Here is a 23,363-nt window from a genome sequence, read left to right as displayed (position 1 = left end):
AACAAACAACAGCAAACACACAAGCTCAGTGGTGTTTGATAAACTGGAAGATTAAACAGTGTACTGTCAGTAGAGGATGGAAATCAGCCAGGACAACTCATGAAACATCAGCTAAATTCAGGTGTGTAAATCCACAAGGCGCAGTAAACCTCAGAGCAGCTGCAGCAGCACAGGTAAGCAGATCACAGCCTCATTTTTTCTCTGCTTGTGTTCTTCTTAACTGATTCAAGCCGAGCCTTTATTAGAAATAAAATTTTAACAGAAATCAAGCTGGTTTTCCTATCTACTAATATTATTTAATTATTACATTAATATAGCACAGGGTTCAGTAAGATTTGCACAAAAGTAGGTGGAAGAAATGTTCTTCAAAGAGCTGCTTTTTACTCTCTTACTTTGAGAATATTTCAGAGCCAGTACTTTTCCACTTTTACTTGAGTAAAGAAGTGGAAACAGTACTTCTGTACTTTTACTGGAGTATGTTTCAAAACTACTATCTGTGCTTCTACTTGTTGCCACCTCTGCTTAAAACTGTGCATTAGTACACTGGCACATACAGCAGTTGGCATGCAGTTTGCATTACCTGTCAGGGGATGTCTCTGTTTGCTCATGTGAGCCAGCTGAAGGTTTTGTCCCCGGAAGGCGTCAGATTAGTCGGAGATGACACATTTAAGGCCTCAGAAGTGAAGCAGACTCCAACTCAAACCGAAGCGGATGTGCAGTGTGCAACTTCAGCAGTGTCTGCGACTCTTACTTCCACACCGTGTGGTCTTTTGCATTTCTGTCACGTCTGCGTCACTACAACTCGTTTTGCAAACTCTTATTTAGCTTTTCCACTGTGTGAAGCACCAGGTTAAGATTTGAAACAAAAAGTTGCCTTAAAGTTTCTTTGAATTGCACAATGCACTAAGTTTAACACAGTAAAGATGCAGGTACGGCTTCAAACTTCACTCTCTTTATTTACAGTAATGTTAAATGACATTAAAAACAGGAAGGTCATGACAGTTTTTTTTTTTCTTTCACGCCTCTTCTTTCTCTTTCCTGTTTATCAGGAGTGAAATTGTGGTAAACTTTAATACTGAACCAAGTTTCTAGATCAAAAAAACCTAAGCCACCTCCCACAACCTCGAAAATTGTACCAATAGAAATGAAACATTGGTATCCGTCTAAGTTACAGAGCTGCACAAAAATGAGCTTCCTGTGTGCATGTAGGCTTTTCTCTTTGAACACCAGAGCTAACCTTGTACTTTCAGGATCTTTCTTACCGCTCATTTTCTTTCCGCTGAGGTATCAGTTATGTTCACGTCAGGCCTCACACAGGCGGCAGAAAAGGATTATTTGAGAAGGGGAGATATTGGAAAACGCACTCTCGTTAAAATGTTTTTAAACTGTTGCTGTCTGTGATACGAGGTCAGTAATATTTCAGCATTTAGTAGACGTGGTAGTACGGTAAATTCAGCTATATCCCCGCCGCTTTCATATTGTTCACAAACATGACAACCATCTCTTGCCCTTCCTGTGACGAGGCAGTCTCTATGACTCATCATTTAGGGGATATCCATGTCGCCATTAGATGCATGAGAGTGACGTTTGTCTAAATCACATCCAGCTCTGCTGTCAACATTTTCTTTGCTCTCCTCCCGATCCCCCGATCCCGAACTCCTGAGACGCAGCCCGGGGTCTCGCTGCGTTGGGATCTGGAAGCTCGTGAAGGAGCTTCCCAGCGATGGTCTCTTCTCTGAAAATGAAAGCAACAAAACGGACAATTGAAATCAGACTTAGGCTGAAACAAAAACCAAAAATAAAAACAGAATTCACAGTTAAAATAAAGTATAGTATCAAATTTAAGGAAGTATATTTGCAGAAGTTCAAAATGAAATATATGAACCACCTATTTTGACCTAAACTTCACAGCCCCTGAGCTAAGCAAATGGTCACATCAGTCCTGGCTGCAACACAACAGGGCTAGAAGTGGTTAACACTTCTCTGCTGGTATAATGCAGCAAGAAACATTTGAAAATCTGGTCTTGAAACGGTGCATGTCTGTCATGTCTCTGAGCAGGCAAGGACACATACCGCCAGGTCCGATCGGCCGCATCAGTCTGTTCATCTGGACATTCCAGTGTTTGACGTTGGTGCTCGCCTGCCGAAGTTTCCTCTGGGCGGCCTGCCGGAGAAGAAGAGCTTAGCGGCTACTGATAAACAAGTGAACTGACAAACGCTTCCCAAAAACCTCGATCTGTTGAAAAGTACCCAGAAGAGCCACTAAGACGTGAACTCGCTTCCTTTTTGCTCTTTGTCTGTGACCTGATAAATAAACAAAGTGCTGCTGGTATTTTAACCACTAAAACTGGTCAATTTATTAAAAAGTTAAACTTTGCATCTCAATAAGGTTAAGGTTCACTACTGCCACTCTCAAGGCCAGATTTTGTCAAATAAAATCAAATATAATGAAAGTAATAAAAAGACAGAGTAGCCACCACTCAACAAGAGAAAAAAAATGGTGTCCTGTTTGAATCCTGTTCATAACTGATGTGCTTTTGAGGGACTGATCACGATGGCAGTCTGTTTAGTCTCATTAAAGTCTCTGCCATCTGGCATCCTGTCTTATCATTATGAATTTCAAAGTTATACTTGCAGCACTTCCTGGTTATCTAACTTTATCTGACGACTAGGGACTGTGATGGGTGGGTGGTTGTTTTTTTTGTAGCTCGTGAGATGCTTTCGTGTGTTGTTTTAAGCGCCTATTTTGAACTTAACTTCTGTTTATTGGTTTGGTGTCAGATTGTCAGTGACTCTTGCGACAGGACAGCCTCTCGCTGATCTCATCAACACATTCTGTGGTGATTTATTTAAAAACGACAAGCAGCAGAAGCTCACTTATTTTTTTCCATGTTCAGGGGGTCTGCAGTGGTATTAGGGGCCTGAGGCCTGAGGGGTATTAGCTTCGATAACATGCTGTAACTGAGTCACACGGTCAGTGTCAGGGTTTCTACCTACCACAACGTCCTGGTCAACTCTGTGCCGGTTGGCTCGAACCTCCTCCAGCTGTCTCTGCGCCTCCTCCAGGGCCCGGGATTTGGCCTCCATTTCCTGCTTCAGCTCCTGCTTCTCCCTCTGTGTCTTCGCAATGTACTCCTCCTGTTCCTCCTGCAGGTTCATCAGAGCCTTCATTTTATCCTCCTCCTCAGCCAACAACCTGAGCATGATGTAGAATGCAAAGAAGTTAGACTTTGAATAGATCATTTGTGATAAATGCAGGGGGCTCATCAGCGAGGTACTTTGGACCTGGGATGGGATAAATCGAGAGTGCAATGACAATGGTCTAGGTGGCTGCAGCGTTAAACAACTTCCTCTTTGCAGCTCAACTTCCTCAGGAACATAACGCAATGTGAACTAATTCAGCAACAGAGTTTATTAAATGCTGCTTGTACACAACACAACCTCCACCACCCTGCGCTAAGCTTTTTGCACTGCACACCTGGCTAGCTGCTTAAACAACTTTACCCTGCTTGAGCATAGCGGAAGGCCTCCTCATCAAGCCTGGCTTTAATCTCTTGCTGCAGCGCCTCCTCCAAACGTTTCTGCATCTCCTCCAACTCCAGGATCCTCTTCCTCTGCCTCTCTGCTTCCTCCTCTTTCAAAGCCATCTCTGCCTGCATACTGACTCGGGCCTTGTAACACACAGAAAGAAGCAAGTTAAAGTCGATCTGCATCTTTATGCTTTTAAAATCTTTCATTCTTTGTTTCCATGCTCACCTCCTCAGCCTCACGGAGCTGAATCTCCAGGGCACGCTGAAGCTGTTCGTGTTGCTGGCGCCTCCTCTGCTCATCCTGCTCCAGGAGGGCCTGAGCCTGCTTCTGCGCCTCCTTCAGGAGCTCCAGCTCCGCCAGCTTGCGCTCCCGTTCCTCCTGCAAGGCCCGCAGCCTCTGCAGCTCCTCCTCCTTGGCCTGTCGCCTTTTTTCCCGAAGCTCACGCTGTTCACGTCGCTTAAGCTTCAGATCTTTGTGGAGGGATTTCTTCCCCTCCACATGCAGCCTGATTGCCGTTTGAATAGCTGCAAAGAAGACACTGATGTTTAACATCTAAATAAATAATTAAAGCTTTTAAAAATTGATGTGAATTGATGAATGAGAGTCTCTTTTAACCTGTAGTCCACTCCTGTCGCTGTTTGGTGTCTGACGCACTCATTTCATACGTCTTGGAGAGGGTTTTAAGACAAAACATGCATCTCTTCCCATCTCGGTCTGGCAGCACCTGTTCAAAAAAGGGACACCCAGTTTATCTCTTAATACTGAGTAGTTAACTGTGAATGGTTTTGCAGTTTTTGAGTCTATTTTGTAAAAATAAAGGAGAAAAACATCAATTACAGGAAAAGGACATTTTTCTAACAACTCTGAAAGCTCAAAAAACATCTGCTTCCTACAATATAACACAATTTCAGCAGCTTCCTTTGAAGTATCACATGCTGGGTGAAGTGATGAACTTGTAACTCAATTAGTTATTCATGCAAGAATTTATATTGCCAGGATTTTTGCAATATTGTGGTCTACACTTATTCCAAGTCACCATTGTAATGATCATAATCTGAGCTGTACTTTAAATGTCTTTTATGAACACAATGAGTCATCAGTCACGTTCCAGGCTGGAAACAATATGCAAAACTTTTTGCTCGAGATTTTTCTTAAAAGAATCCTCTTGCAATAAGATGTTCCAGTTAAAGGTGTGACCCATGCTTCGATCACAGTAAATTCCTTAGGGATTTATAAGAAGCATAAAGAGAAGCAAGAAAATGTTACAACAGCTTTGCTAGAGGCCTCGGTATTTAATCAGTCCACAATAAAATACAAGGCAGGGATATTAGGAGTGTTGCTAGTTCCCTGGGGCCTGGCGTGCTGCGGTGATCACAACAAGAGAACAAACCTGAGTATTCAAAGAGGTAAGAAGAGCAGCTAACAGCAAAGCACCTGCACAACTCTCATTTCCTTAGTTAATGTGTCCAATGCAGCATTTACACAAAACCGAAGTAGTGTTAACCCTCTGAGGTCTACATCATCTACACAGGTGATAACCTTAACCGTACCATAACCTTAAATATTAGAGAAGGCCAAAATGGAAATCAATATTTTAAGATAATGACCCTGTATCAGGTAGGCCATCAAGTTTTTGCCAAATCAAACATGTGGTTCATCAAGAAGAAGAAAGAAATAGTTAAAGGACTCTATAAAGAAACAAGTGCTAAAACCAATAAAGTCATCGTAATGAGACTTTGTCATGATTACGTTTTGGCTTCATTCATGCTTAATAAAGTTTTTCATGCTTTATTGTGTTATTCTGTGAAATAAACCCTCATTAGTCCTCATATGAGGAAATACCTTTTGTTTACAGCTGATTCTTACTGTGTACTCATCAAGTCCAACTAATCTCAAAAACCATCGTAAAGACGAGCTCATGTTTCTTGAGGACCACCTCTGTATTCTGTAATAAACCTGGGGTGACGCTGTGTGGACTGCCGAGACAAACGTGAACTTTCATGCAATGCGGGGGGGAAAGGGCACTGCACACCCACGATGAAACCTCCTCCTAATTGCAAAGCACGGTAGGTGGAGTATCGCTCATCATAGTCATAGTTTGGGGCTGTTCGGCATGCGTACTTCGCCATGATTAACGCCACAATGACTTGCACGCGTGGAAGTCCAGACACCGAATGCGACCAGTCAACAAATGGTCTGTGGCATGAGCTGAAGAGGGCTGATCAATCAAGACGTCCCAGAAATGTTGCAATATTTCACGAACAGCCACAGGAAGCATGTGATGGATGTTGTGACTGCTAAGGGGGGGATCTACAAGTTACTACACTCGGGAATTCACTTACTGCTCTGCGATTAATTACTCAGAGCTGATACAAGAATAGATCTCATTGCGCTTTTAGTCATCTTTGACTGTAACTGGGATGAATTTCAGACCACATTTTATGAGCAATAAATGCAGAGAACCTAATAACAGTTTCCAATTTCCTTCTTGCAAGTGTATTACGCAGTATGATAACTGAGGCTGTGTCCACACGAAAAGTGACCAAGACACCTTAAATAGCAACCGCTGCACTCTTACTTCTGCTTCACTTTCAGCTAGGAGTGAGGCTAGCACACTAATCACCTCAGTTCCCTTGAGCTCTGCGAGATTTGTGAGGAAATCTTGTTTTTAATATGACCCATGGCAAGCTTCAGTTTTCAGTCTTACCTTGTTTCATTATGACACCCAAAATATGAAGCAGTGCCAACACAAGTCAAAGCACTGGAGTAGAAAGATTTTGGATTTTGCAGTTATTTACTTCCTTTTATGAAAGGTAGTTTAGTCATTTGAGAGAGGCTCGGTGTCACCTTTGCTCATCCCGCATCTTAAAAGAAAATCATGAGCCACTGAGTAAAAGTGGGATTATTCAGCAACATTTCACGTTTAAATTTCTTTTCTTTATAGCATGTTTATTAATGTCGACATGACTTGTGCTGATTTAACTGTGAGGGCGGTCTCATTTTCTCTCAGACTCCAAAAAAAATTCTTTGCTCTTGTAAACGTGAAGCAATAATTTTGACTTAAAAGAAACTGAATTATATAAAATTAAAGGTATAAACTGAATGTATGAATTACATTTAATCTGACCAGATTCCAGGGTCTTGCTGGATTTTGTACTTGCTCCCCTTTTTTTGTCTTGTTTAACCTTTGGAGGGACAGGATTTCAAATTTTGTAGTAAGTTACAAGTTAAATCAAAGATGAGGGGCGTGATAAAAAATAAAACTACAAAAAAACCTTAGTGTAGCACCTTGGGGAAGTCCCCGCCCTACACTGAGAACCACTGCCTGAATGTCATTTAAACGCCTGCTTGAGTATTTCTGCTGTGGAGATTTTGTTATTAAGAGTTTCTCTAGCTGTCACAGATGATTATCTCTCCAGCTGTTTACCTCCACGCAGCAGTTCTCATCCAGGGCTATATTGCCTTGGCAGTCCTTGCGGTCCTCTCCAGTGTAGTAGGACAGGTTGCTCGGCTTTAAGGTGAACCACCGTTCCTTCCAGTTTCTCCTCAGCTGGCCTTTTTTCCATAGATAGCCCTGAACGCAGCCAAACCGACACACAGATCACTGAAATAAATCTCACCGGGGAGGAACAAAAACAGCATTCTGGAGGCACATCAGTTTCCTACCTCTTTGAGGACGTCACCAACTATTTCCCTGTACACTTCCTCTATAGCCATGCTGATGATGCTCGCATCAATTCCTCTGGTTACCTTCCCGGAGTTCATCATCTCTAGAAACGTCCAAACAGTAATTCCACTCTGCTGCACTGAGTCTTGAGAGAAGAAGTCCTCTAACTCGACACAGTTGAACTCAATACTCATAGCCATACATATTTTCTTGAGGAGGTACTCCACCTGCATGGAAAGAGACAGGATTAATAACTCAGCTGGACTGTCCCTGCATGCTGTGCTGCACTCAAGCAAGCTATATATTACACCAATCACCTTTGTGTGCAGTTTTAAGGAGTATTTAAAACTGAATTTACCATTTTTAGTGACCATCACCTGCTTATTAAGGACTAATTCACAGTAATGCTTTAATATTACTTTGTTACTACACTTTTATTTGTAGTTTGAATCCTTCTGCTTAAAACACAACTGCAAAAATTGTATCTAATAGTGTAGCTGAAAGCAGCTTTTGCTATTTCCCAATAAGGCTTTCTCTAGTAACAGTATAACCTCACAGTAGCCCTGGCTACACCACAGAGTGCTTTGCACAGTGGCTGATGTGTGAAACACGCTCCAAAATACAACTGGATAATGCTTTCTTAAACCGAGGGCGACAGAAACGACCCTGCCCTTGAAAAATTGGGGCTTTCTCTTGGCAGCGGCTGTGAAGAATACACGACAGGAAACCAAAATGAGACTTTGCAAGTGAGAAACAAGCCCACACTGCTGCGTGACATGAGCACCATGTTCCATGGTGGCAAGAAACAAACTTTCAGCTGGTGTACTCGGTGTTTGTAAAAGATCCAACAGCATTTTTAGGTCAGAGATTACTGAGTGCAATCTCAGACTCAACAACAGAGTAGCTTAGGGTCTAAGTTTGGAAACGGGTTTCTTTTGCCACACACACTTGTGATTTTTTTTCTCTTTCGGTTACATTTTCAATACGATAAACAATGCATCGTACTAATGATAAGAGTTAAGAGTTAAACCCACCTCGTCGGGAACCATAACCAAAGGGTACTTGTCCTCAGAGAGAAAATTAAAAAGGCACCAGAGACGAAAAGCATCTTTGTCTGGTAAAATGGTGCTGCTGCTTCGGTCTGGCTGGTAGTTTTTCTTCGCAGTAAGAGTCCAGCAGAGCTCGTCTACGTTTTCCTTAATAAAAGAACCTTCCACAACCTACAAAGACACAAGACCAGGGGTTTAAAAAAAGCTGTCTGAATTATGAAACACATGAGGCTCGCAATATGCTGAAATAAACTGAGCACACTTGTTTGGGTTTTTTTTAATCACCTTATCCAGGATGTATTTATTGAGGTAAGGCATATAACCCTGACTGGAAACTGGGCCATCATCGTCATCCCTGAAGTGCTCCTCCAAAGCCACGGGGTCATGTGGAATACACAAGACTGTGCACAGGTTGTGAGACAATACCTGAAGGATCACAATATGAGGATATTTAACAAAGAAAAACACTGAAGCAGAAAGTCATTTCAGTTCTCGTTGTCCAACACAGGACTGTGCAAACTGTTTTATTTGTTGTCCTGTGAGGCTGCTAACCGCATCCGCCTACAAATTAATAATTAAGTGTCTAAAAAAAGAGATTACACGTCATGAGTTAGGAAGGATGAAACTTTCTGTAGAATATAAAAGGTAAGTGACATGATGTATAAATATATTTATATAGCTGGCTGCTGAATCAGAGAATGAAGGCCAGGGAAGTGTTTGAGGAACTGAACTTTTAAATTTCTGCTGCATCGTTTTTTCTATTTTAAAAAATGTGTTTGCTCAAACATGGAAAAAAAGAGTCACCAGAGTCAGCAAAAAGCTTTAATTTTCTAGGAAAGCTGCCTGGAAAACCGTTCAGACGCACTAGTTTAAGAGTGGAACGACATCAGTAAAGCAATATGACCGTTTTAAAGTTTAAAAAGATGAAAATCGAGCTCAGGAAAACATCTCCAAGTTCTATTAGAAACTTCAAGTGTTACACTTTACTCTTTGTGAGCAGTGGCATCACTGACAGCATGTGAAAAACAGTTAGATTAAAAAACGCTTTTCCTTCTTGTTCTGTTTCTTCAGCTGAAACCATGCAACATCTTGAGGTATCGTGCATTTTATCAGACAGCTAGGTTCTCTGTGTGTTGAGCCATAACCACATCCTGTCGCCAGTCTCCAACGCTACAACATCTGTCAGTTTTGAGGCCAAAGCATGCAAAGTGTTTGCCTGCGAGTGCCTCTGAGCAGCGCGGCGCCTCAGAGAAGGCTGAAGGCACGAGGGGGGATAAGCCCAGTCATGAGGCTGACTCGCTGAGAGCCAGGAGCGCCGGGCGGCACATTCGCAGGAGCGTGGAGGTGGCTGGAAATGGAGTCTGAGCCACAGCGAGACCGAGTGACATAACAATGAGATCAACGCAACATACAGTAGCCTCGTTTAGGCTCTGTGGAAAGAGACAACGGTCACCAACATGTGTCCACTTTATCCCTGCTCTCCCTGTGACAATGTCCTTTTTGACGTGTTCGGCCTCATGTTGTGAACCTACTCTATTCAACAGGCTGCTCTCTGGCCCGGTGCTGTGCCAGAGGGTCCCTTTGCACTACAAGCTGGTACATGGAGGCCCAATGTGAGCACAGCTTGGAGATGAGGGCTCCCATTCATGTACAGACTGAGAGCAAACTGTTACTCTCGTGCTCGCGCCGGACAGAGGTGCATATTGTGCCCTCTTTCAGCAGCTGAAAGCATTTTATTCAAAATAGGGGGAACAAATTTGTTCCTTGTTGGGCAGTACACGGCTGAAAAAAACGGAGTTTTACACAGGAAATGTTAATGATGATGATGTTTTCTGATAAGTAGTATCAGACGTTGCACACCATTATTTCCTGACACATAAACACATAGTAAAAGTAGTAAACCTTGAGATTTAATTTGCTTTGTTGCTGAAATTGCTTTCACCTCCTTCACAACCAACCCGCATGATGTAAAATGCAACGAGGTAGGAAACGAGGGTAAACGGTAAGAGATGAGTAAGTTCTCGGGCAGGAAAAAAAAAGTTTCTCTAGTTCCATCTTCCAGGTAGACGATCCCTCACTCACCTTCAGCTGAGACTTGGACACTTTCCCGCTCTTCTCCAGATCCAGGGCTGTGAAACCATACCAGATGGATTTAAGCAGCTCAGACCGCAAGTCCATGTCTGCTGCAGCGTTATTTTCTGGTTTCCTCCTCTACGTCTCTTCTTCTTCCCTCTACTGTTGACACGGGTGACAGGCATACACCCACGCTGTGCTGCTGCTTTCAGGCAGGCATGGGGCTTTACTGTTCTGCTGGCAGCGGCACCTGCTGGATTACAGTGGTCAGTGATGAAGAGGGAGGGTCTCGCTGTTTACCGCAGCGTCAGATCTTGCCCTGCAGTGGCAGAAGCGTTTTAATCCTTAGAAAATTTTAAAAGAAAAAACTCCATTATGCATTGCCTAGAAATCTACAAGTGTCTTGCTAGGTTTAGTTATGCGCCTGTGCAAAAAGTGTTGTTATTACAGTTTTATATTTTTAATGTTCTAAAGTTATATCACTGATTTACTGAAAATCTCCATCCCCTTCCTGTGCACCTTGGACAGAAAGTAATTTGCCATTCATTATAAAGGTTTATTATTTAAGTTAGTAATTAGATGGGCTCCTGGCAGTGCTGCTTTTACTTTCATTTCTCTGTGAAGTAATCTTTCAGTTTGTTTTCAAGGTCCTCCTTATTTGGGTGATACCTGCACTGATGTGTGAACATAAATAAGGCATAAAGAGCCAATTAAGTGACAGTGAATGATAATTGGCCTTGCATGTGTATAGCACCTTTCTGTACAGTTGAGCACTCAAAATACTTCTTACTACAAGTCTCATTCACCCAATCACACACGTTGTTACAGTACTTGTATCAATGTCCAAAGGCTTTCTAACATTCACAGCACGCTCACACTGGGATTACACTGGTGGAAACTCGGGGTACCTTCCCCCAAGTGTACTTTGCCACATGGATTGATCCACTGACCTTCCAACTGGTAGAGGACCCACTTTGTTACCTGAGGCCACAGAGCATCTGCAAAACAAGCCCAAATCATCACCCCTCCACTGGTGATGTTACCCGCTGTTCTAGAAATCTTCTGGTTTGTTCAGATATGATTTTGCAATCAAAGCTGTGCTCCCATGTTCTTTTGAGAGGGAAGAGGCCTGGCACCCCTACCAAACAAGCCATACTTGTTCAGTCTTTTTCTAATCGTACTGTGACGAACTTTAATCTTTAACATGCTGACTTAGGCCTGCAGAGTCTGAAATGCAGCTCTTAGGTTTTTTTTTTTGCAGTTTCTCTAACCTTAGGGTGAATTTTCAGGGATGATTAAAAGATTTTTTGGGCAGCACAAATTGTTTCTCTAAGATCACTGCATTAGCTTTATGTTAAGTTGTCTCATCGCTACTTTAGCAGCTGTCTGTTAAATGTAGACTTCTTGTTAGCTAAGTTTACCGTATATTGTTTATATTTGCATATAAAATACTAACAAATGCAGAATGGCTTGGTAGCTTGACTTTACCTTAGTGCTGTCCAATGAATTTAAGAACCTCTGACATCAATATTCAAATATGTAAATTAAAAACAACAACAAAACAAAACCATTACGTCAGTAACTGACGTGATCCCATTGATTTAAACAATGTTTATATTAAAATATCTGAAAATAAAATAAAAATAACAAAAAATCTAAAATTCTTCTAATATTCCTCATGATTTGTCAAATAAATCAAACTCCACTTACTTTAGCTCTGGAAGTCTATATCCTTGAAATGGCTCCGCTTTATGTAGATTGTATTATTATTATTATTATTATCATTATTATTATTATTATTATTATTATTATTATTATTATTATTATTATTATTATTATAGGTTTCTCTGAATGTCTGTACTTTGCACATAGGGGGAAGCCGCGGCGACACGCTGTCACGTGGTAAAACAACTTTCGCGTCGTTACCATGGAGTTGTTTATGAAACTCCATTTCTCATTGGTCGAAGACGTTATCCTGACTAAAGCGCACGCGGCCATTGGCTGATACGGATTCTTATTTCGACCAATGGCAAAGCGCGCTTTTTACAAACTCATATGAGTCCAGGAAGTTGACAGCCCACTGTGGTGAGAATAGACGGGGCTAGTGGTTTTTAAATCTGCACAAAACACCCGATAAACCAAAACATTTGGAGCTGTTCCGGTCTGAAATACTTTACTGGATGATCGGAAGGAAGAAACGGATACTCTGTTGAATTATAGGAACACAGAAGGTCCGTATGTAGCCAGGCTTGTGATCGGGGTAAAGCTAGCTTCTCTGGGGTAATTTTCACAAGTCAGCACGATGGTTTGTACTGTGTTACTAACAGGCATGCGCTTTTACGATTAGACAGATTGTTTGAGAACTTTAAATTAGCTCATGTTAACGTTTTAAAGTCTCGTGTTTCTTTTTTGTTGTTGTTTTCATTGCATGTTTGGTGTCTTTTGCCCATCTCCATACTACCCTTGTTAGAAGCCTGTTTGGTATTTTGGTTGCTCAGCTTTAATTTCTTTCTGTCTTTAGTTGCTTCAGTTGCTCCTCACAGCTTTATCTCCTCATCATGGACTCTTCTCCAATCCTTCGTCAACAGAGTCAGAATAAAATCCGCAGTGACTTTATGAGGTGAGACTGATGATTTGAGCCGCAGTTACTGATATAGAATTTCAGAGCTGGGACTTATTTGGTCTGTCTACAGAAGCGTGTTTATTTGTTTGTCTCATAGTAAAATATACCTTTCTAAATCTCAGGTATCAAATCAGTACTGGTATTAAAAATGTCAGGCAGCTTGTTCCTCTCCTGTATCTGCCTCCCATCTTGTCTGGTTTTCTTTGTCCGTGAATCAGTTTTTTCCCCCTTTTTTTCCCCCTTTGCATGCTGCCTCTGGTGATTTCCCAGCCTCGAGCTGGGTTGTGTGACAAAGCTGACCGTTTTTCTTTTTTCAGAATGAAGAATGAACAAAACAAAAAGGTAGCAGACCCAAAGCCTTCCAAACCCATGTCAGCATCTCACCTTTCCAACAAAGATATTGAGAACAAAGATCCAGGAAGCTCAGCCACTGGTAAAAAGGCACCTCTGCAAGCAGGTATAAGCAGGCTTCCGGTGCTTGCAAAGTCCCTCCATCTTCAGACTCCCTCGGACTTCAGTCAGTCCCACTGCAGGTGGGAGGAGAAACCTCTGGCTGTAAGCATCTCCTTTTGATCCTGTAGATTTCCATATTTTTATTTACTCGGGTTAGTCTGATGTGTTTAATAAGCATTTTCCTTTTTCTGCAGCGAAAAGCGCCGAAGAAAAAGCCACTCACTCGGCCTGTACCTTTTAATCTGTCACAGCCCAAAAGCACAAGAACGGCTGCTGAAAACCAACCTCTGGCTGTCCCAAAGCTTTGGACTCATGCAAACACAAAACCGTCTAAACATCCAACCGCTTTAAAGGGCAACAAGGACTCAACCAAAGCTGCAGGGAAGCCTCTCGGAAAGACAACAGAAGATGCTTCCCACCTATCGGGACCAACTGGGCCTTCCAGCACATTTCAGACTTCATCTTTGTCCACCGCTATGTCATCCCGTCCTGATAGTGCTGCTACTTCTGCACAGTCTGCTCCCAGTGCAGAGGTCTATTTGAATAGCATGAACCTGCTCAGTCTAAAAGACCATTCAAAAACAGCACATGCTAGTCGGACCACGCAGTGCAATTCTTCAAAAGGTGGTAAGCTTGTTTATTTATCGCATCTAAGGCACAAACTTCCACCTATATTTTGTGGATAATCACTTAAAGCTTGCAGGCCGTATTTCCCTCACTCCTTTAAATCCATGGAAATCCATTTATTTTGTTTAGTGAAAATGAAGATATTAAGAGAGTTTCTCTTGGGCTTTTTTCTTTTGCATTATAGAAAAGGGGGAGAACTTCCAGCCTGACCATGCGGCTTTGCTTAGCATCCTCCGGAACGAAGGAGTGGGCGTCACAGGTCCGGCGCCTACGACTCCACAGTCCAAACCGTACAACTATTTGGTGAGTTGGATTCACAGCGGTGCATTCTTTATCATGCTTTTTTTTGTTTGCTTGTTTTTAATGCCTATAGTTGCAGCAGGTAAACATTTTTTTAAAGGTGTCCAATGATCATGTGTGCAGCCCCAGCGAGTGTCCGTCATGACGAGCCGACAGAAAGCTGGAGCCCCTGCAGGTCAGTGTAAGATGGAGAACACAACATGTGCTTGGCACATACATGTGAACATTGTAAAAGACTTATTTTATAGTAGATGGCCGAGCAGTCCCTTTGAAATACTATATAAATATATCTCACTATACGTGTGTGTTCTCTCGCCCTGTTTAAAATCCCCAATAAAAATGCCACAATTATGAGTCTCATTAACTGGAAGCCAATTTTATTCAAACTAAACATCAGGCAGTGTTAGTTGGGTGTTCATAATGTTCAGTATTACACTCACGTCATATTATTTAAATGATTGTTGTCTGTACTTTTCTCACAGGATCAGTGAAGTCTGTGCAGTTCTCTCCAGACCCCGCTGCGCTGCAAAGCATCCTCCAGAACGAGGGAGTGAAAGCCGGAGGGCCCGTGGGCACAACACCCCGAAGTTCAGTCTGTCCACCAAGCAGGGCGACTTCAATCTACACAGTAAATTTGTGTTCACTTCTGTACTTCCTCATACTTGTTACATTGTTGTTATTGCTTTTTTTTGCTTTTTAAGTGCTGCCTTTGAAATAATTTCTTCTGTCTTCAGGCTCAGAGAGTGCCGGTTAGAAAAAATCGTCCAGAAGCGACTGCTGTGCCAGCAAGTAAGACACAGCATTGCTCCACTCGTTATCTTTATAAAACCCAAAGCACTCTTATCTCGTTGTCCTTTTAATCTGATGTGACGTGGCTTTTTTCTCCTGAGCAGCAGCATCAGCAGCACTCAAAGAGACGGCGCTGAACAAATGGACCCCACAGAGAGTCCGCAACACCAGACATCAGCCCCTGTCTGCTATGGTCAGTATGTATTTATTGTATGTTGGCACTCTGTCCAGGTAGTCTGTTGTGTTGTGCACAATCACCGCGTTAACTCATAATGCTTCTGTTTGCAGAAATGGCATCAGTCGCCATACGGCACTCCTGGATTCAAGAGTTGCAAAACCAACCTTCAGCCCCAACAGGAGGTGAGATGGGAAACCCTGACTTAACCTATTATTTTATACCACTCGTGTGTGTGTGTGTGTGTGTGTGTGTGTGTGTGTGTGTGTGTGTGTGTGTGTGTGTGTGTGTGTGTGTGTGTGTGTGTGTGTGTGTGTGTGTGGCAGTGCCAAAAGATGTTCTTAAGTACGTAAATATTGTTTAACTAGTCACCATAAAAGGGAATCAGGAACTAATCTAAGTGAACACATAAAAAGTTTTAACCAAAAAAGCTTTTTGGTTTTAAAATATTAAGCTACAATGTCAGTATCCCAACTTTGGGAGTGATGAGCGGTGGGGAAGGAGCGAGACATCCTTCATTGCGAATACGCCTCACTAAGCATCTCTTTATACCTTCTAGTATAACTCTGTTGAACAAATCCAGGTAGGGATGGGTATTGATAAGATTTTCACGATTCCGATTCCATTTTCGATTCTGTTTAACGATTCGATTCTTTATTGATTCTTTTTAAAAAAGGAGAACACTAAGGTCGAATAGCTTAGAACTTTGTTTTATATCTTCTCTTTGAACAAGATAGAAATTTAGGAGTAACATGGCCTCACAAACCCAGCAGTGACATCTTAAGAGATCCACAGCATACGGCTCTTCCAAGGGGTGTCACAGGGCCCCCAGGAAAAAAATTGTAAATGTAAAATAAATATTCTTCTGTAGCAATAACAAAGTTTTAACTAGAAAAAAACTGTCTAAAATTTATGCTTAAATGAAGAAAATTTGACTTATTACAAGGAAAGAGACTGAATTGTTTCTTTCTTGATTGAGTTAAATATAAGAATTAAATCTCAACTCTGAGAACAATAATTAGAAAAAAGTGCTGAGAATAAGACACCATCAAACATACATTTTGCTCTTATTTCACATTTTAATATTTTTAATGATAACATTATTAGGTTTTTAATGTCCCTTACTGCAGAATAAAGATTTCTTATGAAAGTTTTGTTTTGTTTTGGTTTTATCTTTAGCTCCATTCTAAGAAAATGACCAGCTTCAAGTGTCCTCAGTGTAGGACACATACAGGATGCCATGCTGAAATGTAAAGCACTTACAATAGAAGCCACTAGAAACAAATTATTCCAGCCTAATAGATGACATTTATGGCACTTGTTTTCTGTGCTGACTGATATGCTGCTCAGTGCTTTGCTGCCTGCTTTTAAATCAGATGTCACTCTGAACATAAACACAAGCTACATGTGACGTCTCTGATGTGTATCTGTTTCTACCCGTGCTGATGCTACCGTGACTAAAGCTAGCCAAGCAGCAGTAAATATGTGAAGCAAGGCAGAAGGATATACTCATCAAATAAACAGGATCATAAGAATATAAGACCACGAGCACCACAAATGTAACAGAAATATGTTGACATAAAATGGCATGTTATTTGAAATCTACATGAAACAATGACACAACTACTTTTTTTAAATTTTTCTAATTTATTTATTTATTTTTTTACCAATTGTCCAAATTAGTCTGTGATTGGCCTTAGTGTGACAGAAATCATATTTATGTACAACTAAATATGCCTCAGCAAACATGTTTTAAATGGATGATTCCTCACTTGATGACGAATGATCCTTTTCCATATTTGCTGAGTCTTAAATTTGATGTCAGTGAACTTATCAGTGGTTGGTGTTTTAAAAAAAAAAAAAGCCCCCAAATCCCCTATGAGCAAGCACTTGGCGACAGTGGAGAGGAAAAACTCCCTCTTAATGGGGAGAAACCGGGCTCAGGAAGGAGTGGCCTTCTGTCTCGACCGAGAGGGGTTCAAATGTTCACTGACAATTTAGTTGTATATAAATATGATTTTTAGGACTTGATGTTGAGACCAATTAGGTGAAATTGGGGACGCGCACAGTTCCGCTTCTTCTTGTTCTTCTTCTTACTTGGCGGAGTCTCTGGAAGGCTCTTAACTTCAGCCTCGAGTTCAGCCACCTTGACATTGAGCATTTTCTGTTTGTCTTGTAGACTTTGCAAAGATTCTGTACAGAGAATGCAGCTGACTCTTCTTTTTCTGTCTTCTGTTGTTCTGTGGTGTCTTTTTCTTTCTGAGGCTCCTGCAGAGACATTGCAGTGGATGGCAGTGAGTCCTCTTTTTCCATCTTCTCCTGTTCTCCAGTCTCGTTTTCTTTCAGAGGCTCACATTTGTGCATTTCATTTGCAGCAGTGGAATTTTGTTCTTTGTGCTGCTGTGGGATTTTAAGTGAGGAAGCTTTGGGCTCTTTCAATCTACCTTCAAATCATGAAGGGCCTTGTTGGGGCAGAGCTGGGATTTCAGGTCACTGATTTCCAGGTTGAGTGTCTCCTGCTCCTGCCTATGTTTAACGGCCTGCTCTTCAAGCTGATTTTGAGCTGCTAGGAGCTGTTTCTGGAGCATCTCAATCTGCTCTTGCTGAATCCTACATTTGAGCTCAAATTCAGCCTCCTTAGAGGACTTCAGTCCTACAGAGTCAGTGTGTGAAGCCTCTGTGGTTGGAGTGGCAGACTCCACACACTGCTCTGTGGTAGGGTGGCTGATTTGGTCCTGCAGGGTAACCATGTTGTAAGTTGTAAGAGTAATTTCTAACAGTTTTTTTTTTTAACATGGAATAATGACAGATGCGCTATAGATTTAAAGATAATAATAATAATAATAATTTTAAAAATTATTACTTTAAAAAAATCCTGTAACTACAATATATTTTGGGGACAAATGCACATTTTATTTTGTGTCAGTTACAGTTCCTTTAACCTTTCGCAGGAGGTGGTCCAGAGACTGTTTGATGAAGAAGAAGAAGAGCAGAGCGCAAATGTGACAGAAAAAGATTGCGAGCAGCGACCAGTTCAAGCCTCAGCTGTGAGAATTTGAAGCGACCGATCCACATTAAATTAAGTTCTTCTGATTAATGTAGTAGCTTAACAATCAGTGTATTTTTGTTTTCTATTCATGTCTCCAGAGTAAATCTCACTGTGACAAAGAGGAGGAGAAGAGCAGGAGCAACGATGATGATGATGAGGAGAAGTTAGTGGGAGAACAGATGTTCTTGCAGGCCCAGCACAGAGAGTCTGTTATCTTTTTCTCGACTGGCAAAAAGTTGTTCAGAGTGCCGCGTTTAGAGAAGCTGGGGGACTCCGCTCTGCAGGACCAGCGCGCTCCAGTTTCACCAGAAGAGAGAAAGGGGCTACCAGTGCACGGCGAGGTGCCGGCTGTGCCAGAACCGAGCTGTAAGATCACCCCTGCTGTTCAGCGCCCGCACAGAGGTAACTCTGATCGATCACACTCCCCTTAACCTCTTAAAAGCTGACTCGGAGTAACCATTGAAGCTGTTTTCTGAACCGAGTGGTTTCGTGGTGTGAAAACCACAAGTGTCGTCTTTATGGGGGAAAGGGTTAACAATGTTGTGTGCCTGTTGTGACATTTATTAAAGTGTAGACTAAAAGTGAGTGCCAGGAGAAAAAGAACCACAATATTTGATTTTAAAAGTGACAAAAATTGACACAATTTTCCTGCTATTAAATAATTAGATTCTTTAATTAATTTTTACGAAGGCTGCAGATTTTTTTTTTTTTCCTGTCGCAGATCTCGTTGGTCAGAAGACTTGCTCTGTGAGTTCTGCAGTGTTGATGTTGCGCAAGCGTTTTCCTCCCCTGGAGGAGCTGCGTTTGGACGAGGAGGTGGCCACCTACACATCAGCGTCTGTCGGGGCTCCCCCTGGGTTTGCTCCCCTTCGACCTTCCTGTGGAAATCCTCTGGCCTCCATTTTGCACTTCGAAGAGTCCACTGTAAGTGTAGCTCTGACAATCTGCAGTGTAACAAACTTTATATCACTGCTTTATGGTTTCTTTTCTTTTTTTTTTTTTATTGAATTGAAAATACCAGCATGCTGTCGCTCTGCCTGAGTGGGTTCTCTCCAGGTTCTCTGGCTTTCTCCCACAGTCTAAAGACGTGTGTGTTAGGTTAAGTGGCAACTTTAAACTGGCCGTAGGTGTGATAGTGAGTGTGTGTGTTTCTCTATCCATGTCAGCTCTGTGATGGACTGGTCACCTGTCCAGGGTGGACCTCATGTTTTGCTCTATGACAGCTGGACTAGAGCAAAAGTGCAACCCTGAACTGGATCAAGGTTGAGTGGATGGATGGAAGTATTCAGTTCAGAGTGTGCTTCTAGAGAAAATGATAGTTGGCAGAACAACACAGGTTCAGATTTTTGATTAATTGTGACTTTTATTCAAATTATTCCATTTTGAAAAGCCAAGAAAAGGGAAACCATGATGGTACAAACATAAAAGAAATAGACCCTGCACAACACAGGTGATGTTGCAGCAGGGATCTGAAGGTGTCATAGGGGATCATCTTATTGTTAGGGTTGTCTGCAGGCTCTTTACCTCACTATCTCAGTATATAAAGCGCCTCGAGGCGACTTGTTGTTGTGCATTGGTGCTGTATAAGAGTGGAAAGGAAACACAGACGCCACAGAGGAGTAGTTGTTCTCTGTGGAGGACACGTGGCCTTGCAGCTCTAGCATCTACACAGATAAGTGGATGTTCTCACAGAGGCACAAAGTCACCTTCTGAATTGACTGAAAAAGTTAAATAAACAGAAAGACCAAAGTAAACGATCGCCCTCTGAACGGACACACTATAAACACAAAAGAAAAGGCGCTTTCAGTCGCACGTTGGCTCTCCAAACTACTGATTATCATAAAAACTCAGAGAAGCCATAATCTGGAAGAAAATTCTGAAAGGAGACACGTTTTGTTTTCATCTGTTCACACAGTGCAGATGCTGTAGTCTCACACTGATCCACACTGCATGCCACTAAACAGGTTTTGGTGTTTGCCTGTAAACAACATTCACCACCTCTTCTTTTGTTTATAGCATAGAATCAAAGCATTTTTAAGTATCATCAAAGAGTCGCTACGCTTTATTTCAGTGCATTCTTGGTTGGATGCTGTTCTCTGATCATTTATGTGAACATTTCAGCTTAACAGTCAGTTTAATAGACCGACAGCGCGCATGTTTTGGAAATGTGGTGGCACAGAAAAGCTCAAATGAAGACCATCCGGAACATGAATAAAAGTTTTAAAGCAATGTTAATGATCAGTTATAGAAATATATAATATTTGGCAGTTTGATTATTGGGTGTGATAATTATGCACAAATCAGTTGGAGATTTCACCCTCGGTGTACAAATAACTGTTGCAGCAGTGTATGAAGCTCAAGATATCTTAAAGAAGATCAATCCATCTTTATTTCACACTCAGTGGTCCAGGAAAAAACAAAGGTACATTAAACACGTCATTATTTTCTCACAAACAGACAGCTGTACCAGTGCGTCCATATTAAAGATGGTATCATTATTACCATTAGTTTCCACATGAAGAGTGGCGTAAGAAGATGTTTGCTTGTGCATTTGTATCATTTTCCCGTAAACATCTTCATCATCTGTCGTTTGATCTGTAATGACGTGTCTAAGATATGCGAGCTAATTACAGACACTAAAATCAGGTAATCTGATGAGCATGTGTCCTCTGTGGTTTTACACATCATTATAAAACCCCAATTCCCAAAAAATTGGCACGCTGTATAAAATGTAAATAACAACAAAATGCACTGGTTTCCAAGCACAGGCGATGTCAAACATTTAAATTGAGATAATGTCTCTTTTTAAGAAAAATCTTTGCTCATTTTGAATTTGAAGGCAGCAAAACATCCTAAAAGTTGTGACGAGGCAACAAAAGGCTGGAAAAGTTAGTGGTGTTTAAAAGAAACAGACGTTTAGGTTAATGTGCAACAGGTCAATGACTTGATTGGGTTTAAAAATGGCATCTCAGAGAGGCAGAAGTTCAAACTGCATCGACAAATTGTGGAACAAATTCAGAAAAATGTTCATTAGCATAAAATGATGAAGACTTTGAATATCTCATCATGTACAGAACTTAATATCATTAAAGGATTCAATGACATTTGCTTTATTTTTATCTTGTTTGGTTTTGCTTTAAAGGTGTATAAAGTATGCTGTGTAAATGGAATAAGGTGTAATTTTCTATAGCACGAATTGAACCTTTTAGTCAGTTTGTGCTACTAATTTCAGTTCTATTTGTCTGTTGTTGTTTTTTCCTTCTGTAGCTGATGTAAGATTTAAAGCACTTAACACTGACCACAATAAGACTCTGTGTGATCCGAGTGCTGCACAGAACACTCGGACATCAGGACAGCAGCTTAAATATTCTCTGTGGTCGGATGTGTTTGATGTGCACAACACAGTCAGAATAAATATTTGTCTTGATTTTGTTTTTCAGAGATTTGTCCCAATTGGCTCCGATCTCTCGTCTGGTCCGCCTTCTCCGCTGCAGGACAGTTGACTTGCACCACAGCTGCAGTGTTTGCTTTCACTGTGAAACGCCGCTGACTTCACTTTACAAATATTTGTCGAACACTGACGCCGCCAGGTCAATGGCTGCTCCAAAAAGAAAAAGGGTATATCTAAATTATACTGTTTTTCTTTCATAACTACAGACACTTGTATGTTTTTAATAAAGTAGATTAAAAGTTATCTTTTTGGGACCTAGGTCCAATGTATGTGTTGAAAAAAATATTTTTTTAAAAGGTCAATGAAGAGATCAGTGCTGTTGGCTGTAGTGTACATGTGGATCAATGGTTAGGATCTCTGTGATGTACAGTGTTTATAATAAATAGTTGTTACTGTCTGGCCATGTGTGGTTTGTTTGTTTGTTTTAAGCACATACACAATTTAAGATTTGTTGATTTGGGAAGTAATTTCAGGATTTGACCCCATGATAAAAACGAACTTTGAATAGTGTCAGACAAATATTTGTTTCATGTCTTTACCTTCAGTTATTTCATGTTTGTGAAGATGATGCTTTAAGTTTGGTTAAGATTGACAGTTTGCTATATTTTAGAGAATTAAGTAGTGGCGCTATGGTGTAGAGGTTTGCACATTCGTTTAATGCCACAAAGATCCTTAGTTTGGTCCCGGGAGGAGACACAAATCCCTTTGAAGTTGTGTCAGGTAGAATGTAAAAGTCTCCCAAATCACACATCCGGAGCTACCTGCTGTGCTCCTGTGAATAAGAGAGCTGCTGAAATCATCATTGCCTCACTCACATGTAGCACTGAGATATGGAAACGACACTTCAGTGATGCAAAATCTCATACCGTCTTGCATTCTGCACTTTGTTTCTTGGCCAGATATAAAGGTCAACCATTTTTCTTGAAACATGCAAAGCATCCTGTTCAGTCATGTGATGAGGTGTCCTGTTAGGAGTTATGGAGTAATATATGAGAAATGTAGCCAGCTGCTGAATCACCTCTGCTCCCATGGGCTGATTTCATCCCCGTCCAGAGGTTTGCATGAAGCAAGATTTGGTGCTTAGTGAGGTAACATCAAGATTAAAAGCGGTTTTCATGGAGGTACATCTCATGCTGAACTAGACTGCAGACCTAACCTGCACAGGAGCAACAGGAGAAACATTATGGAGGTTATATGTACCTTGTGTAAATTATGCAAAGAAAAATCTACTTAAAGTTGTTTTGTTTTTTTACTTTTCCCCACTTTACTCTCACACCACTGAACACTGCCAGAGTTAAAGCTGAAACCACCCAGCACACATTAACTTAAATTTAATTAGTCCAATCTTTTATTGATCATGAATAAGTCTTGATTGATTCATTACTTGCCAGTTTCCTTGGTGACTTTCAGCTCTTCTGATAAATGCCTAAAGCACAAATACAGGTTCATACAGACCTAATTTGTAGGGTACCGCAAGTGCCAAAATTAAATAAATAAATACACGATTAAATAATTATTAAATTATTTATTTATTTAAATGTTAAATAAATAAATAATGTATTAAAAACATAATTAA

General features: G+C 41.2%; 2 protein-coding genes across 5 annotated transcripts; one reads left to right on the top strand and one right to left on the bottom strand.

The window, feature by feature from the left end:
* Positions 1-938: 938 nt before the first annotated feature.
* LOC147304867 (differentially expressed in FDCP 6 homolog) lies at positions 939-12,150 on the bottom strand. Of its 2 annotated transcripts, none has more exons than XM_086278233.1 (12): positions 12,031-12,150; positions 10,330-10,639; positions 8,533-8,673; positions 8,233-8,418; positions 7,198-7,425; positions 6,959-7,105; positions 4,147-4,255; positions 3,757-4,055; positions 3,505-3,671; positions 2,998-3,196; positions 2,074-2,164; positions 939-1,735 (listed from the first exon to the last, which is right to left on the bottom strand). In XM_086278233.1, exons 2-12 carry the CDS (start codon positions 10,423-10,425, stop codon positions 1,545-1,547), a joined length of 1,854 nt encoding a protein of 617 aa, XP_086134359.1. In that variant the 5' UTR covers positions 10,426-10,639; positions 12,031-12,150; the 3' UTR covers positions 939-1,544. The 2 variants fall into 2 exon arrangements, with proteins under 2 accessions (XP_086134359.1, XP_086134361.1); XM_086278235.1 differs by having other exon boundaries at positions 10,330-10,573.
* A 205-nt stretch (positions 12,151-12,355) lies between these two features.
* troap (trophinin associated protein) lies at positions 12,356-22,182 on the top strand. Of its 3 annotated transcripts, none has more exons than XM_086278582.1 (14): positions 12,356-12,551; positions 12,842-12,940; positions 13,261-13,498; positions 13,591-14,020; positions 14,208-14,326; positions 14,447-14,498; positions 14,806-14,951; positions 15,058-15,112; positions 15,217-15,305; positions 15,401-15,472; positions 18,239-18,334; positions 18,435-18,738; positions 19,058-19,260; positions 21,777-22,182. In XM_086278582.1, the coding sequence occupies exons 2-14, from the start codon at positions 12,879-12,881 to the stop codon at positions 21,837-21,839; spliced, it is 1,929 nt and encodes a 642-aa protein (XP_086134708.1). In that variant the 5' UTR covers positions 12,356-12,551; positions 12,842-12,878; the 3' UTR covers positions 21,840-22,182. The 3 variants fall into 3 exon arrangements, with proteins under 3 accessions (XP_086134708.1, XP_086134706.1, XP_086134707.1); XM_086278580.1 differs by having other exon boundaries at positions 13,591-14,023; XM_086278581.1 differs by having other exon boundaries at positions 12,356-12,625; positions 13,591-14,023.
* Positions 22,183-23,363: the final 1,181 nt, after the last annotated feature.

The sequence above is a fragment of the Aulonocara sp. 'chitande type north' Nkhata Bay genome, linkage group LG20, assembly GCF_057382095.1.
Source record: "Aulonocara sp. 'chitande type north' Nkhata Bay isolate Kocher_YH1m ecotype deep benthic linkage group LG20, A_spYH_male_GT1.1, whole genome shotgun sequence".
Classification (NCBI taxonomy): domain Eukaryota; kingdom Metazoa; phylum Chordata; class Actinopteri; order Cichliformes; family Cichlidae; genus Aulonocara; species Aulonocara sp. 'chitande type north' Nkhata Bay.
The sequence above is the reverse complement of the archived record's forward strand: the minus strand, read 5'-3'. Positions and strand labels throughout refer to the sequence as shown.